Source organism: Anoplolepis gracilipes, chromosome 10 (genome assembly GCF_047496725.1).
Source record: "Anoplolepis gracilipes chromosome 10, ASM4749672v1, whole genome shotgun sequence".
NCBI lineage: Eukaryota > Metazoa > Arthropoda > Insecta > Hymenoptera > Formicidae > Anoplolepis > Anoplolepis gracilipes.
The window spans coordinates 9,485,454-9,503,879 of record NC_132979.1 but is presented as its reverse complement, the minus strand read 5'-3'; the positions used below and the strand labels follow the sequence as shown (position 1 = coordinate 9,503,879).

General features: G+C 39.7%; 2 protein-coding genes across 10 annotated transcripts in view; both read right to left on the bottom strand.

Annotated features, from left to right (window-relative positions):
* The window catches only part of LOC140670274 (uncharacterized), a 74,262-nt gene that overhangs the window by 21,868 nt on the left and 33,968 nt on the right, over nucleotides 1-18,426 (bottom strand). Inside the window, exon 1 of one of the 9 annotated variants that reach the window (XR_012047529.1) lies at nucleotides 16,420-16,440. The exons of the other annotated variants lie outside the window; for them this stretch is intronic. The gene's annotated coding sequence lies outside the window, so the exon portion shown is untranslated. Of the gene's footprint in view, nucleotides 1-16,419; nucleotides 16,441-18,426 lie in introns of those variants that run through there. 9 annotated transcript variants of the gene reach the window in all.
* On the bottom strand, nucleotides 8,600-11,509 carry LOC140670145 (uncharacterized). The gene has a single exon (XM_072900698.1). The coding sequence runs from the start codon at nucleotides 10,467-10,469 to the stop codon at nucleotides 9,336-9,338; it is 1,134 nt and encodes a 377-aa protein (XP_072756799.1). The 5' UTR covers nucleotides 10,470-11,509; the 3' UTR covers nucleotides 8,600-9,335.

The following is an 18,426-nucleotide window of genomic DNA, read 5'->3' as shown; positions in this document are numbered from 1 at the left end:
ACAGTGAGACTCGGTTCGAGGTACTCGTATCCGTAATAGTTTTTGCAGAAACGCGCGTACGTGTCGTACAGAATCGACCATCTGTTTTTATCGAAATCCAGATTCATGTCATCGTACGGATAACATTCCGAGTTCAGATAGAGTTTCACGTTTGTTAATTTACAGTCGTCGAATTTACTCGCATCTTCGGACATAACATTCTTCCGGCCTGTCTGCAGAGCAAAGATAACGTATCGTGGTTTCTCCAGCTGAGTCGCGGTCTTAATGGCCCACGAATGTTTGGTTGTACGCTGAGTCTCAATCTTGACGATGCGATCGTCAAAGATTGGCTCATCCGCGATGTCGAGAATGTCAGTCATCGTTTAAATGTTTCGCACCACGAATCCCAAAGATTGTAAAAACGCAACGTTTGATGCGTTCAATTTCTTTTTCTTAGTGCCGGATGATTGGATATTAGCAAATGTCGATGTTGTTGTCGCTGACGTCGTAAAGATTGTATTGTCTCTCACGTCTTTCGATCCGTTCAACACGAGCATCACACGCTAATTTTACCGCCGCCGCCGTACATGCAATCTAATGGTGATCTCTTCTCCTCGAAAATCGAGTAATCGTCCTTCCTGGTCGACAACGCGTAACGTTAAATCCGTAATGCACCGCACGATGATCGGTAGGTAAATGATGTTCGCCGGTGTTTCCGATATCTTATATCCTGGTGGTACCCTCGGTGAAAATTCGTGTATCGTATGAACGAGTTTGCCGTTGTTGTACGCACCCGCGGTCACATTACATTCGACGCGGATAATGTTCACGTTGATAATGTTAATCGGCACGTCCGACTCGTACCATTTTCGCGGCTGCAGTATACGGTTCGAGAATCCTAGCAGCGATCCAATATTGTTAGGCTTGCTAAAATTTAATCTGTAGGCGCATTTGATCTCGCTCCTCATCGTATTGTAATTAGCGCGGAGCACTATAGGCCATTCTCCAGGCTCAAAGTTATCGTCGTCGTCAGTGTGTTTTTTATCACCATCACGAACTGTGTGTTGCGAACGTTTTCGTAAAATTGTATGTTTCAAAAATTCATTTATCGCTTGCAGCTCGTACGATCCCTCGGGAATCGTAATTTCCGCATCGTCTTTGCCAAAGTAAAATTTATTATTCGAGGAATTCACGTTCGATATCGTGTGATAACTTTCAAAATCCGCTAGACCAAGCTCGTATTCACCGTCGCTTAAATCTACGTTGGGAAAGTAGTTTGCCGCGAGAACGCTGCTCTTTCCAGTCAGCGTGAATGTCATAGACATGTTGGCCAAACTGTTTAACGAATACTAAGTTAAATAGCGCAATGTATGTCTTTAAATTCGCGTGCATCGACCGTTCGGAGAAACTGCAAGCACAATTGTCCACAGATGCTTTGATTATAAGTTTGATAGGATGTGTGATTATATTCTATTTTTGTCACATTTAAATATCGCACCAATTCATTCGGCGGTCGAAGATTGCCAAAACTATCAAAATATATAGCACAATTCCCCCTCTTTGCATACGCTACCCAGTGAGTACCCGAGCCTTTAGCGTTATCCAAATTTATGATCCCGCTCTCGTTTCGATATATACCACCGATCGGTAATGAGTTACGCATAAAAACACCTCTAAAATATGGAATGTGCATACGTTTTGCTAGTTGCAGCAATTGTACATTGGTAGTTACGCCCTCTGGCATTTTTAGCGTCTCTTTGACGTTTTTTTTTTTTTCTTCTTTTTCATTGAGACTCCTCGTCCGTATTTGTATGGTGCGAGATACAATCCGCGACCTTCCATGGCACGATTGTGACGTAGCATCTCTTGAAACTGACGTTGTGTAGCTTTTCCATCGTTCACCATCTTTGCTACACCAGCCGCTCCACCAATCAGAGATCCGAGAGCGCCCAACACTGGTAGAATCGGTAATACACCCCCGCGTTTCGCTACCGGAAGTATTTGTTTTTTCACCATCTTTTTCTTCGTTTTCGTCTTTAGACCCATACCGAACTTCGTTTTGGTTTTCATCGCTATCCAGACAGCTGTGGCTGCGGCTCTCTCACCGAGAGACGAATCTTTCGCAGTGATGCGAGTTTGCGCCTTTTTGGCGAGTATCCTATCCGCCGCGTGTCTTTCGGCAAGATCGTTACTCCGAAAGTACGCTATATCGTGTTCACGACACGCTGCGTCCAATGGGTTGATACCTCGATCACCTCTAGCCAATCGTTCTTCTAGCCGCGTGCCCGGACCGCAAAACTGGTATCCAGGAATATGTAATTCGATAGGAAGCGCGTTTATTGCACGATTTAATAGACCTCTGCTTATTTGCGTTGACATTCACGACAATCTTTTATCATTGGCGCTGGACCGTCAATGTGCGTTTGTTGCCACGGTTGATTGTAATGTTCGAAACAGCGACGATAGGTCTGAACCTCCGAATCCGCCTTTATGTATTCCGGAAGTTTGTCCCACACGTAGTGGACGTGATTGCCACACATTCGCAATAAAACTGCTTTAGATACAAACTGTAGCTGTTCGGCACTCAAATCGAGAATATCGTAAGGACTTGATAGCAGGACAAACATTTTTTCGTTACTGAACACTTTGTAGTTCCGCGCAGCTATAAATAGACAGGCGTGCGATCCGAATCGGAAGTGGGAAAATGAAATTCGTGCGACAACCTTTCGCGATACGCGTGACAAATTACGACGTCAGATTACGCTCGATGGGTGACAATGCGGAGATGCGTAGACACGGTACGATGCTGCCGAATACTATACGCGCAATCGTTTGCGGCCCCTCGAATTGCGGTAAAACTAACGTGTTGATTAGTTTGATAGAAAGCCCGCACGGCGTCCGCTTTGAAAATGTGTACGTGTATTCAAAGTCACTGCAACAGCCAAAATATCAATATTTGGAGAATTTGTTAACGTCGATCGATGAAATCGGCTATTTTACATTCTCCAATAACAGTGACGTCATTCCACCGAGCGAAGCACGTCCAAACTCGATTTTCGTTTTCGATGACATGGCGTGCGACAAACAAAATACGATAAGAGAATATTTCTCAATGGGACGCCACTCGAACGTCGACTGCTTCTATCTCTGCCAGACATACGCGAGAATACCGAAACATCTTTTACGCGACAATGCGAACCTGCTAATCTTGTTTAAACAGGATGGCACCAACTTGAAACACGTGTACAACGATCACGTGAATACCGACATGTCATACGAGGATTTCAGTGAGTTATGTCGTACTTGTTGGCAGCAAAAGTATGGATTTCTCGTGATAGACAAGGATAGCTTGCTTACAAACGGGCGATACAGAAACGGATTTAACGTGTTTGCGATACCACAAAATGATTAGTCGTTGCCTACATTCTGTCGTGAGGGGTGAAACGCGAGCGTTCAACACTCTCTATCGATATGGCTGGAAGCGATAATATTCGCGAGCGTGAAAAGATGGCGAAAACGAGCGAATCGATCCGCAAGAAACATCGCGCTTTGAAGACCGGTAACATCGATGACGATATCGCGGTCAAGACCCATTTTAAACCTATTATCGAGCCGCTGCAAAAGATTGTCGACAACTCGTTCGCGGTGAAAAATAAGTCGGAGAGTAGCGCAAAGATTAAAATCAAGCGATATAAGGAGGATGAGAAGGAAGAGGCTAAAGATGAGGAGGTAGAGAAAGAGGAAGAGGAAGATGCGACACCGAAAAAAAGGAAACGATCGGACGTTTTACTGTATGAACCGTCGATAGCCTCTACGTCGTTAACCGCACCAACAAGCGTAAACGAAGATGTTTTCGAAACCTCGGGCAACATGCTCGAATCATCGTTTGTTCGAAACAAGTTACAAACGCCGGAAGTTCAAGAAACGTTGCGGCAGTACTTTGGGCCACTTGGGCAAAAGTACTTAGGCGCTTTGTTTAGTGGCGACAAAAATCACGAGATTGATCATGTGTATGGAGTCTATTTTGACAGAAAGAATGAACTGCGACTCGGCAACAAACAATTCAACATCAACAAAGATGACTCTATTATCATAGACGACGTGCGGTACATTGGAACGCCAGGATTGTACGAGCTGATCTTCAAGAGAATTCCCGATGACGAACTTTATACGAGGGGGGACGATTTGGAAAAATACAAGAGCATATTATTGGTGACGAACGCGCATAGACGCGATTATGATGCGCAGGGCCATTTGAAGGGTAACAGGGGGTACAAGTACAAACATATAATTGCACCGTTGATGTCGCTCGAATCGAAAAATACAAAATTTGGAGGGGAGATATCTATGCTTCGCGCTATGACGCTAACCAACAATATGATTGATTACGTGCACTGGGACGATCCCAACGAACTAGTGGATCGGCTACGATTGCTCAACGCTTCGCGCCAAGCTGGTCACAACGCTCACGACAACGAGATCCAGTCGATCATCGAGGAACTTCGTGAAGCAGGAATTATTATAAATTAAATGGTGTCTCGACAAAACTAATCAGTCGATCAGCGTTGCGTGACACTTTACGAAGCATCAGAAAAAATGCCTATCAACAAATTTGGATTATTCGATCCAAGAAATGATGCAACCGGCACAAACGGTTCTTGGGATAGATTGGTAAAAAGTTATGTGCACGAAAACGCTTTGTGTCGCGTCGTTACAGACTTCGATGCAAGGTCACGTAGAATTCGCCCTGTAGCGCAACCAGAGGCTGACACCGATGCCGTCAACAAACTGTACGTGGAGTCCTGCGTTAAAAGATTAATGAATCAACAGAAAGAATCAGACGAGAAGCTGATTTCGCTTGAGAAGGACGTGCGAGCAATACAGATTGTGCTAAACGAACTTCAACGCCCGGCTAACGCTAACTCAGAAACAGCTATCAAACCTAAATGAGCATCAGTGAACGGGTTAGGAGCGGCTATCAAACGGTTATCGAACAGCTACGAAGGATTATAGAACGGCTGCGAACAATTATCGAACAGCTACGAAGAATTATCGAACTGCTATCTAAACTACAATGAGTGGCAGTGGCAGTGGCAGTGAACGACCTAGCAGCAGCAGCTGCAACAGCTTCGAACGAGGCTATCAGCATCTCAAGCAGGGCTGCGAACGAGGCTACGAACACGTTCTTAACGGCTACACTCAAGGTTACAAACAACTCAAGAACTCCTACGATCGGTCAAAAGACGTCTGTGAACGAGGCTACGAACGGGTCAGAAGCGGCTACGAACGAGTCAAAAACGACTGTGAAAAAGGCTGCGAACGGGTCAAGAACGATTTTCGAATGGGTGAAGGACGGCGGTGAACAGGTCAGAACAGGTCAAGAATAGGTCAAAAACAGGTCAAGAACAGGTCAGAACAGGTCAAGAACAGGTCAGAACAGGTCAAGAACAGGTCAAAACAGGTCAAGAACAGGTCAAGAACAGGTCAGAACAGGTCAAGAACAGGTCAAGAACAGGTCAGAACAGGTCAAGAACAGGTCAAGAACAGGTCAGAACAGGCCAAGAACAGGTCAAGAACAGGTCAAGAACGGCTATTAAAGGCGATAAACGAAAATGAGTGAAAAAAATGTGAACAACAAACGGACATCGAGAAAAACTGACAAAGCAAAGAATCAACATAGTTTGGAGAGACGACAGTTGGTGAACGAACTGCATGCGCCAGCGAGAAAAAATTTTCCCCGAAGACACGTCATAGTGCGGGGATATGATGATCTGTGGCAAGCCGACATTGTCGAGATGCGTCCGTATTCTCGTTTCAACAAAGGTTACCACTACATACTCACCGTCATCGATGTGTTGAGCAAGTATGCATGGGCTGCACCACTCAAGAGTAAAGGTGGAAGGGAGACGGCTGATGCAATCGCCAAAATAATTCGAGATAGCAAGAGATGCCCGAAAAACATACAAACTGATAACGGGAAGGAATTTTACAATACCGATGTGCAACGGCTTATACGGAAACATAACATTAATCACTATTCCACATATTCGGTATTGAAGGCGTCTGTCGTCGAGCGATTCAATCGCACGCTGAAGAAAGACATGTGGAAGATGTTTACGCTGAACGGAACTTACAAGTGGATTGACGCGCTATCCCGACTCGTTGCAGAATATAACGCGCGAAAACATCGCACTATCAATATGAGACCTATCGATGTTACTCCCACGATCGCTGATAGACTTTTAAATACTGTATACAACAGTATAAAAATTGCTGCTCCTGCAAAGTTTAAAGTAGGTGACCTGGTACGCGTTAGCAAATACAAAAAACTTTTCGAAAAGGGTTACACGCCAAATTGGACAACCGAGGTGTTTAAGATTGTTAAAGTGCAACATACTAATCCCGTAACATATCTACTCGAGGATTATCGCAAAAAATCTATCGCTGGAGCATTTTACGAGCACGAGTTGCATCGCGCGAATTATCCAGATGTGTATCTCGTGGAGAAAGTACTGCGCAGGAGGGGTGACGAGGTTTACGTGAAATGGTTGGGATTTGATAGCTCGCACAATTCTTGGGTACATAAGGATCATGTAATTTAATTTTATAAGAAATACAATGTATTCAATATAAAAAATATATGAAATATTTGAAATATACAAAATCTTTATTAATAGATCCTTTCCAATAGTCATTACAATATATAAAATATGAAATATACATACAAGAAAAAAAAAATCACACACACACATACACACATTATATTTTATAAAGATATCTTATAATGTCCCCACGGTAACGTATCAATAGTTGTAGGTACGATATACCGCTTGTCGTCGTACGGACTTAGAGCAATTTTTGTTTCGCGAATGGTGTATACCTTGTGTAATTTTGATCTTATACACGATTGACTACGCGTTATTTCAATCTCTTCGTTCAAACACCGCGTGTAATCGTCAAACGTTATCGTTCTCGCAACAACGTTACTCTTGATGCCTTTTACCTTTTTCGTATCCTTCTTACCATCCACGCGCAACGCATACATTTTTGTTCTAAGCTCGACAAATTCAGTCATTATGGTACCGTTGTTTTCATCCTTCATTAGACCCGGTACCTTTTTATTCACGAGCGGTATACCATACGCATTGTCTATCGCATAGTCGCTCGTATCAAATCTGCTGATGTCGCGTTTCATATTCTCGTACACATCGTCGCACTCAATGTGATATATAAGACTATCCGTATCAGTGTACATGACTTTGCATCTCTCCCGATACATTGGTACCATATAATCGTGGTGAAATTCGTACAAACATGTCTTGGATATATCGAGAATACACATACCTACGTAAATTGGTTTGTAGAATTTCACCTCGAGTTTACGTAATTCTACAGCGATTAGATTTTCCGAAAAAATGCTTCTGCTATGAAAATTTGGTTTTGCAATCAATGTCTCTGCGCCGTACCTTCCGTCCCATTTTGTTAAAAGTTTAACATCTACGCGATTGCGCACATTTTCCATCGTTTTGCCAAACACTGCATTATTCATTAGTTTGTACAAATTTTTTTCAAAATCATTTTTTGCCAGTGTTCTAAATTTTGTGTTGAGTTCTATATAAGTACGGAGCCACGGAGATTGAGTGAATTGTAATATACGATGAATTTTTGTAACACGAAGACCGTGACGTGAACATTGCTGCAGGTTGCGGTAGTGTATCACGTAACGCTTCTTATCGAATACGGTTGCGAGAAGCTTGCCCTCGCGCTTGCCGGGTGGTTTGTCGTGTGTCGGACAAAACGGTAGGTCAGTGTGCGAATCGTGAAGATGCTGCGGATACTCGAGATCGACTTCGAGGATGTAGCCTGTAGACGAATCGAGCGCGATCGATGATACATCAAAATTGGAAACATTATCGACCCACTGAAAATCGGCGTAGGACAATGGTTGACACATTGCCCATCCGTATAAATTATTAACATCGAAATACATCAAGTACGTTGATGGTTTTGATAAGTCATACGACTGCATGTACTTGTTATTAGCACGCGCGTACCTGTTGGAACATTGACTCAGACCACCGCGTATACCTCGTTCGATAAACATAACCATGTCAATGTCTGTGAGTAATTCAAATATAATTTTCGTATACTTTAACATGGCGTCCCACGTGTAACCGGGAAGAGTATAGTAATACGCGGGGTCGAGCCCATAACTCTTGATACAACTCTCTCGGAAATTTTCAAAAATGTCTGCTAATAACAAAACATCGATTTTTAAATACAGATCGCTATATTCGCCTAGCGTTCGAATGGAGAATCGCTTCCACACAATCTCAGCGTGCGCGTAATCGCTCTCAGATACTGTGTTACCTGTCAAGGAACTGTAAAATGATTCTCGTGATGGTAAACACGCATCTTGCAATTTATCTACGCAGTCAATGTACTCGTACGGGAAGACACCTTTTCTTGTTAATAAATTGAAATCTTCGGCGGATAAATTTTTATATTCCGATTGTAAAATTTTGAGTTTATCCTTGCTCAGAAAAGACGCCAATTTGTCGAGACTTGTTGTGAGAAATTTATATGAATCTATGAAACGTAACTTAATGTGATTTCCCGGTTTGTTTTTCGTACCTTTAACATGTTTTGTAAATGAAATATATTTTTCTTTTGTTATCGGAAGTAAATCGATTCCCCCTTCGAACGCTATGGCTATTTCCTCGATTATAAAGTGAGAATCATAACCAGATAAATTGTGAAATACTATTGGAATGCAAAAAGATTCTTTGTAATTTAGATTGCAATTTGAATGCGCGGGACCTCTGTACCGCCCGGTCAAATGACAATGATCGCGTACGCGCGTATCATCTTCTACGAATGGTTTCTCACATATATGACACTGAGTCGCACTTCGAAATTCTTTCCATTCATTTTGCGTTAAATTTACCATGGGGACATTGGTTGTTAAAATATTTTCTACATGTTGCGCCAAATTTTTAAGTTCGTCGGTGAACCATGCAACGCAATTGGCTTCGCGACGAGAATGATACGCGGATAACGAATTATCGTACGAGCAATGTACATAATAAGCCATACTAAATACTTGGTGATGTTGATAAAAATTTTCTTCTTCTTTTTTCACCAAAACGCACTCCAGGTCGGCGTACACGACGAAAGGTAGTCGCTCCTTCCTGTTGTAGTTGGTAAATGCGAGCCACTTATCCTTATCGCTCGGTAATCGGATAGCGCAGTCGTTCATCTTTCCACAGTCTACTGTATGTGATTGCAATTTCTCGACCGAGTGAAAATAGTGCATGCATCTGTAAAATAAAAGTTAAAATTTTTATATCCTTGTTTTAAATATTTTTAGACAGTTTTATTAAATATACATACCGATCGCAGATATATTTTTTAGTCTTGTGTTTGCTGAGTTGCATACTAACAAGTCTAGATAGATTCTTGATCCATGCAAAATGTCCGATATCTTGCGCATCTTGCACGTAGAGCAAGTTGACGTGCTTGTCTCTCTTTTGCTCCGTAAGGTGAATAGGGACAATGTTTTCGTTTTCAAAACTGTACACGTTGATTGAAATGTCATTATAAATTTCAAATTTTTTAATTTGATTAAGAGTGACTGGAAACTCAATATCTTGGAGATTTAGTACTGTTGTATAATGCGGGTACGATGATTGTCGGTGTGCACATCTTTCAGCTGGATACAGAGCAGCCACTACCGCCCACGCAAAACATGCATTGTCTTTAGATTGCACGTTAACCACTGCTCGTTTCATTATTATCTTTCGCGATAATTGCACGTAACATCCGGCGCGCATAGGATTATATTTATTTATATTTACAGTCAAATTTAGTATACGCGATAATGCCCATCCGCTATCGCGTTCCTGAAATTCTTCGAGCGATGCAAGGATTGGCTCGACGACTCGCCGCTCATACCACTCGCGTAAATCGGATGTATGTAAGAGTTCACAGTTTCTCGTATTGATTGATTTATTGGCATGCTTATCGCCCGCCACAAACTCGCCGTTAAACACTGTATTCACTTTCACACTGTTATGTTTTTGCATAACGTCTCGCACGTGCTCGAGCACAATGTCACTTGCATCTTCCAAAAATTGACGAGGTTCGATGTGATTATAATTTATAACCGCACCAGTCAAGATGCGGCTCTCAAACGCCGTATCAATCTCTCGCCATATGAGTCTCTCCGAGTTATTTTCACTACTATAATCACCACCACTGGGTATAAACTGTCTCTGCAATCGAGTTTTTGCACCCTCGAGTCGCGCAATTCTTGTCACCAAAGATTGTCTATTTCCGATTGAGAGTCGCGGACGCTTGACACGGCTGCGTTCTTCAAGCTCTTCGATAAACTCCTCGCAATGCTGCAGCCATCCAAAATATTCACCCAATGTGGTGACTTGGTGGGAACGCTCCAACAAGTCGCGTTCTTTCTGCTGCACGTTTTCCATTTTTTCTCTCTCTATTTTGGTGTGCAAACATAACACATATTACGCGACATTATTATATGTAATAAAATTTGACAGCTACTGCACCATCGCATATCCACCTCATCGGGCGATGTAACTTTATGTCTCCGTATTTCGTATATTAATCCGATGTCATCTCGAAAGGTGTCCATACACGAAGCACAGAGAGCTAGAGCACCACCCGTTGAATAATAAAAGTGTATGGCGCAAATCTTACGTTGATTTTGCGCACGGAGTTGTTCATTTTCTACTACGTTGTCGTCAAAATCGGTATTACTGCAATCACTAATATAATTACTATCGTCCGACAACGCATGCTCTTCGTCTGACGACTCGTCTATTATCGCTTCAAAATTAATATTTTCCATTTATTCACTATTCACTATTCACTGTCACTAACAATTCTAATGCCTGATAGTAACCACTCAATTTTTTTTTTTTTTTTCCACAGCTTCCTCTATGCCCTTTCAAATCGTACTATGGTTTGACGGGGCTCTCATTCTTCTTATATTTCGCCTAATGCTGTCTTAACACATCCTACCGAACGTCAACGCTTTTGCATCTATAAAAACGTTCCGACATGTTCGTCGCAGCGTTGGCCAAAAATTTCTATTGCTTTCCCACGACTTTTATGGCTTCTAAAATGTCCCCCGGCTATAAATCAACCACAAAGATAAACACCTTGCAGTTGCAGTTCTTTCCTTAAAAATTTCGGAAGATGTTTTGCTCCAGTTTTATGGGAGATTTTCCGCGAGGGTGCAAAGCTGCCGAACGCCGGCGCTTAAAATCTCTTTTTTTCCATAATATTCTAATGGTCATAAAATGAACATAAAAATTAGAAAAAAAGAAAAAAAAACACTTTTATGGTTTCTAAAATGTCCCCCGGCTATAAATCAACCACAAAGATAAACACCTTGCAGTTGCAGTTCTTTCCCTAAAAATTTCGGAACATGTTTCGCTCCAGTTTCATGGGAGATTTTCCGCGAGGGTACAAAGCTGCCGAACGCCGGCGCTTAAAATCTCTTTTTTCCATAATGTTCTAATGGTCATAAAATGAACATAAAAATTAGAAAAAAAGAAAAAAAAACACTTTTATGGTTTCTAAAATGTCCCCCGGCTATAAATCAACCACAAAGATAAACACCTTGCAGTTGCAGTTCTTTCCCTAAAAATTTCGGAACATGTTTCGCTCCAGTTTCATGGGAGATTTTCCGCGGGGGTACAAAGCTGCCGAACGCCGGCGCTTAAAATCCTAATGATATAATGACCATAAAATGATCATAAAACTAGAAAAAAGGTTTTACGACTTCTAAAATACCCCCGGCTATAAATCAACCGCAAAGATAAACAGATCTACTTTCGAACGTGTGTAGGACCCCCCCCCCCCACCCCCCTTTTCCTAATATCAGACCCCTCGCGCCTCCCAGATACCCCCGCCCCCGCACCCCCCTCAACGCCCCATGGCTTAGAATCCCCACTATAACACTACTATAATGGATCTCGACAATTCTGTGCATTATCTCTGCATCGATTGGATAGCAAGAAATCTTTATTGGTTACAATATGATAATATTGACCAGACGAATGTTATGAAGCTAGACTTAACATTGTGGCAAAATGGAATAGTCAAATACGGTATTATTTTACAGAGAATATATCTTATTATTAAATCTACTGTCGTTTACAGGGTACATTAAATTTCATCCATTTAAAAAATGAATAACTTAGTTTCTCTTATAATTAATAAGTTTGCGACGTGTGACTAAATAAATAGTTTTACACACTTTAATAAATAATATATAGTCTACACAACTAAATAAATAGTCTACATACTCCATCGATTTTATTAAGTATTATATTTACTAACATTTATTACTGATGGTCAAAGACGGTTATAACAGAAGACAAGCGTGTCTCACTGATACACGATAATGTTGATTGAAACGCTCATGTAATACATTCTATTTAAAAACTTTCTCTGATGCTCTCATAATGAGTTTGAAAACATCTCTGATATTACTCTTTTATAATAGAAATTGTTTCGTTTGAAATCTTTTAAATTTCTAAAATATGTTTAAAACTTTCTATTATAATTTGAGACAATATGTCTTTTTGAAACGAATTCCTTATATGTTACATCGATTAAATCAAGAAAGGTAATAAGCATTGTTTAATTTCTTATTTTTGAACCTTTTTCGATGTTCTTCTTTCTCTTTCTAAATTAAAATCTGACACTTTGTTAAGGACTGATATTACATCATTTTGCTTCCGCCATCAATTATTTTTAGTTAATATCAATGATACATGATAGAATAATATGTGTGTAAGTTGTAAGCGCGCGAGTTTTATACGCGGGATGTTATTAACAAATTTTGATCAACTCAAAAATTATATTAGTCTGTACATTTTTGTATTATATAAATATAGAAAAAATGATTTTCTAATTTATAATGTAATTTATTATTTATAGTAATTTTAAATTTTCGAGAAATATATGTAAGTTAACTTATTTAAATTATATGTTTTTTTTTAATTTAGCTTATTTCTATATAAAACTATTAAAGTATTGTACGAAAGTTGTGAGACATTCTTTATATTTACTGATGGATTAATTTTTTTTTTTTCTTTTATTTTATACAATATCTTGCAATCTTCTAGTTTCGATATTTTTTTAATATACTGTTTATATTTTATAATAGCTCAAAATAAAAAACGCATATTTTTTTATATATGTACGTTCTTAAATATCTTTAGAGAATGAAAATCTTCGTAGATTACACGATGTGTGTACATGTGCGTGCATGCATATGTGTGTTTTAATATCTGATATACATATAAACAACAAATAACATATTTATTTTGAAATATTTAATTTTATTTTTAAGACTTAATCAAACTTCGTTAATGCCGTAGCAACCATTATATTACGCATTTTGCAACATGCTCGATTTGATTTTCTTTAAGCAAATTATCCAAAACTTGTAGGCAGCAATGCGTTTGAAAAGGTAAAGATTAATTTCTTATAACTTAAACATATTCTTAAAGACTTTCGTGAAATTTTTAATCAGAAAATTTTGAAAAAACACAATTTCTAATAAGAATAAATCAAAATTTTTTATAAAGAGTTAAATAATCCAAACTTATTTTTAATATGCATTTTGTCGATTTGCATTAATTATGAAATATTTGGCAGGTATTTCAAGGAACCGTCAAAGATTTGGAAGGCTCAAGTCCTATGCCTGTCGCCATAAAGATGTTACAAAAAAATGCTTCCTTGCAACAGATAATGGAATTCTTGCGAGAAGCTAAACTTATGAGTCATTTTCACCACACACATGTTCTAAGATTGTTAGGTATCTGTATGGACGCGGATTCACCATGGGTCATATTAGAATTAATGAAAATTGATTTACTGAAATATTTGAGAAAGAATCGGACATTGCTTTTATTAGATTCGCACGCTTTGTATCTGCAAGATTTACTCGCCATGTGTGAAGATGTTGCACAAGGTTGTTCCTACCTAGAAAAACTGCATTTTGTACATAGAGATCTCGCTTGGCGTGCTGGACGTAAATGTTAAAAATTGTTTTAAAAATAAATAATGGTCGGAACTCTGTTTAAAACTAATTTTAATGCATTGAACTCTTGCAGAACTGTCGAGAACTGTCGTCAGAACTGCCGAAAATCATCAGCACGACACATTTCCACTAAGTGGCGTGCTGGATGTAATTGTTAAAAATTGTTTTAAAAATAAATAATGACCGGAACTCTGTTTAAAACTGATTTTAATGCATAGAACTCTTGCAGAACTGTCGAGAACTATCGTTAGAATTGCCGAAAATCATCAGCACGACACATTTTTACTAAGTGTCGTAATACGCAATTAAAACAAAAATTGTTTAAAAGTTGATGGAATATCGATCTGAAATTATATATATATATATATGCAACTCTCAATTAGAACTATCGGGAACTCGTGTAAAAAATAAGAATTTTTAATTCGTTTTAGTACTTTATAGAGGAGAGTATCGTGCTAAATTCGCGAAGTTAGCGCATCATTCTTTATTTTTGATTTTTTTGGTAATTTGTTGGAATTTCGCCTTGAAATGATATATAATTATAGAATTGGTACAGAACTAACGAGAACTCTTAATAAACATCTTGATTTTCGATGTTTTCTTGTACTTTAGAGAAGGATGTGCCGTGCTGGAACGTGAAGTTAGCACGTCATTTTTTATTTTCGATATTTTTGATATTAAAAATGCGGACCTTTTTTTAATGTTTATCAGGAACTATAAAACTATAGAACTATAGAACTATAAAAAGTGCTACTGAAACTCCCATTATTTTTTAAAAATTAATAAAATGTACCAACTTCACAGACACTAATAACTTTCATATAACATATAATTTACAAATTAATAACTCAAGTATATAAATTAATAGATACTTCATGCTATGTAATATATTACAATAAATGAAACTATTTTCAATAAATAATTACAATTTTGTAATAATATATAAATAAATAAATAAATAAATATATATATATATATATATATATATATATATATATATTAGTATTAAATGTAACTTTTATATATTGCGACGGTTTTTCCCGTCGGGTGAGAAGGGACAGGCGGCAAACAGGAGAGCGGAGTAGCCGGTAAACCGTCCTCAGAAAAAGGGGGCGAAAGGGGCGGAAACGGGGTGACGTGGCAGGCAGGAGGTGATGCGCGAAATATACCCTAGGCGCCAGGTGCGGTCTTTCACGCGCCAAGTCGCGAAAAGGCGCGAAAATCGCTAAGAGTTATTCGGATATTTCTCCGCCCGTCACGACGGGCCAGCTCACCTAACAGTAGAGGGGAGGGTCGTTTATGAAAGGGACGATTTCCGAAGGAAGTGCAAAGGCTTATGGGTCTGCGAGTGGGGAAACCCCTGGCTCAAAAAAAATGAACACGTAGTTAATAGAATAGAACTTATTGACAAATTTATTCGATTGGACAAGCCGGAAAGTCGCGGGTCCAAAAAAATTTACAGCAATGAGGCTCGCTCGATAGCGGTAGTACAAATGGAACGATAAACTTCCACAACTTCGTGCGAAAACGCCAAGAAACGGGTTACAGAGCAAGAATCTACGACACGACAATCGTTCGCAAGATCGACGCGAATATCGTGAGTCTGGAGAGAAAACGATGTGAGACCGACACCGCGGCCACTATACTCTCGCGCCGTCACTAGAGCGTACTCGCAGCTCCCGAAATGTCGTACCCGATGGTTGAGGCAGATACGCCGTCGACAGCTCTTTCGTTTCGACAGCCGATCACCCTGGCAGCAATACGCCGCGGAGTGGAACCCGCAACGAGGCTGACGGTCGAGAATCGAGGCCCTTTTCGGCGTACGCGAATCGCGTGGTCCGCTCACAAGAATTCGGTGGTACTCACCCTACGTTGGCGGAGGAGGAAATGAGTCTTTTCCTGGGCCCCGCGAGGCCTCTACTTGTGCCGGCGGCGCCGCTTCTCCACCAGGGAGGCGGTGACACACACTTTTCGCACCCGCTGGTACGGACACTGAGATCTTACAATTTTTCTTGCGCAGGCACATGACAGCACTCTCGGGGGAATCCGGCGATTCCACCCGACGACAACTCACAAAAACCGTATTGGTTTGACAACGAGGTATATTTGTAACACGATCAATCGGTACGCGAAGAGACGAACGATAACGCCGGATAAGCCAACGCCTTACGATCCTCTCAAGCCCCTTGACCCCGATCGCTCTCCAATTCTGAAACGCAAAGACTAAAACACCAAACGAAATCACTAACTTCCCGGTATGGCGCGTCCGAGTCAGAAGGGTCGACTACGCGGATCGTGTCGGTGGTGGCGTAAATCGCGTTACAAAGATACGCAAAGAAGTTAGACAGCCTCACCGGTGAATCCTCTCCGACGTGGTTCTCGTTCGCCGTTCTTTCGTGGGTCGCACCAAGTATGTTCGCTCACGCTCGCGGTCGCTTCGCTTCGCGGGGTCGTGGTCGACTGATCGAGATTGAGTCGAATCTCTCTCTAAGCTCTCAGGAATGCGCCTTTATTCCTGCCGCCCTACCGCTCTTATCGTTATCGACGAGCGGGGAAGGTGCTTTGCGCGCCCAAAATTTGGGTATCACGCACGGACGTATCCCGTGCTCGGGCGCCCAGGTCTTCGGCGGAGGGGTCTTGCACCGCGAGTGCTCTTATGGCTCCCTCGCGAGATTCTCCCTTTCGGCAGCGTGGGTGATCGGCGCAGTCCGGTGAGGTCCCCTCGGGGCCGGTCGTAGCCCTTCCATGAGCGTCGCCATAAATTTCCGGATTGCTGTCGGGGCGCCTTTGTCGCCCTCAGCTGTCGGTCGGCCCTGCCTTGCTGGGCCGATCCTCCGAGCGTCCGCGAGGCTCCGCGAGGCTGGCCGATCCTTGTTGTTGCCGAGCTCCTGTTTACGGCATTCCTTAGCTATTGTTTCCTTTGGGATACTCCTCGTCATAATCCCTCGTTGTCACCGTGATTTATGGCCGGAAAATATACAATTACAACGTTTAGACTTAAATTCAAATAATCGAAATCGTTCGCTTTTTTGGGAATCGCGGTAGGGCTCTCGATTACTCGACCAGCGCGTATACTCGGTTCGAGTTTCGCGGTATTTTTTAGCGGGGTAAACGTCCGTCGTGACGGCCATGTCACAATATTTATATTTTTTTATACTATTTATATTTATTTATTAATATTTTTATAATTTTTAGTTATACCGTCGTATTTAATTATTAATAATGTGGATGATATTAAAAAAATTGCTGGACATATGCCATTATTAACATTAATTAATGGTACAAATAATTTAAAAAGAAAAATAGAAGAGATAGATTCATCTAATCAGGTATAATTATTATAACTAATATTAAAACGATTAGTTTCTAATAAAACTTATTAACGAGAGTGGCGAAACTCTCAAAGTCACTCTAAAGATAAAAATTATAAAGAAAATATTGTTTTTGAAGTAAAGTGGGAATAGATTAAAGATAAATATCAATATATTTTTCACTATTTGAAAAAAAATGTTCAATCAAATATTCTTCTATTCTTAAATAAACGATATTATTAAAACTCTTATAAAAATATATAAGTTAATATTTATAATGATAGTAATAAATCTATACAGACGTATCAAGGATGATTTTTTTCTAAACTTCAGTTAATTTAATCGTCAATTAATTGCTTTGTGATCAAACAGACACAAACACTTTGTGTTGACAGAATACATGTTTTTTAACCATTTTTTTCAATTAGTGAAACGAATTATTTTGATACTTACATATTCTCCATATACTTTTAAAATAATTACAATTTCTATCAAAAAATAATAATTATAATAATTAATTATTAATTATTAATTATAAATATATAGTACACACACATACACATATGTAAAATTAATTTATATATTTTTTTTATAGACTCAAAATAAGAGAAATCCAACTTCCATGTCATAGTTATTATTATCTTTCTCAACAAAAAATTAATAAAATTATTCTTTCTTGTATTATTAAATTTGTGATTTTTTTATGTGATATTAATTTCTAAACTTTTAATAATATAGTCTTATTATATTTCTTATATTATACAGGATGTCCCAGAATTCGCGGACACGGAATTCACAACATGATTGTTCGTGTCAAAAGAGACAACTTTTTCCTCAGCAAAAATGTTATCATTTTTTGCTAATTTTCAAATTTTGCTATTATATATCTCTGTAACTATAAGTCTTAAATAAAAATTTTAGTAAAGTAAACTCCACCTAAAATTAACTGCAGAATATAAATGTGTTAATTTTTTAATTCTACAAAGTTTGGTTTACAAAAAACCCGTCTTTTTCAATTGCTTATAACTGGAAAATTATTAATCCCTCGAC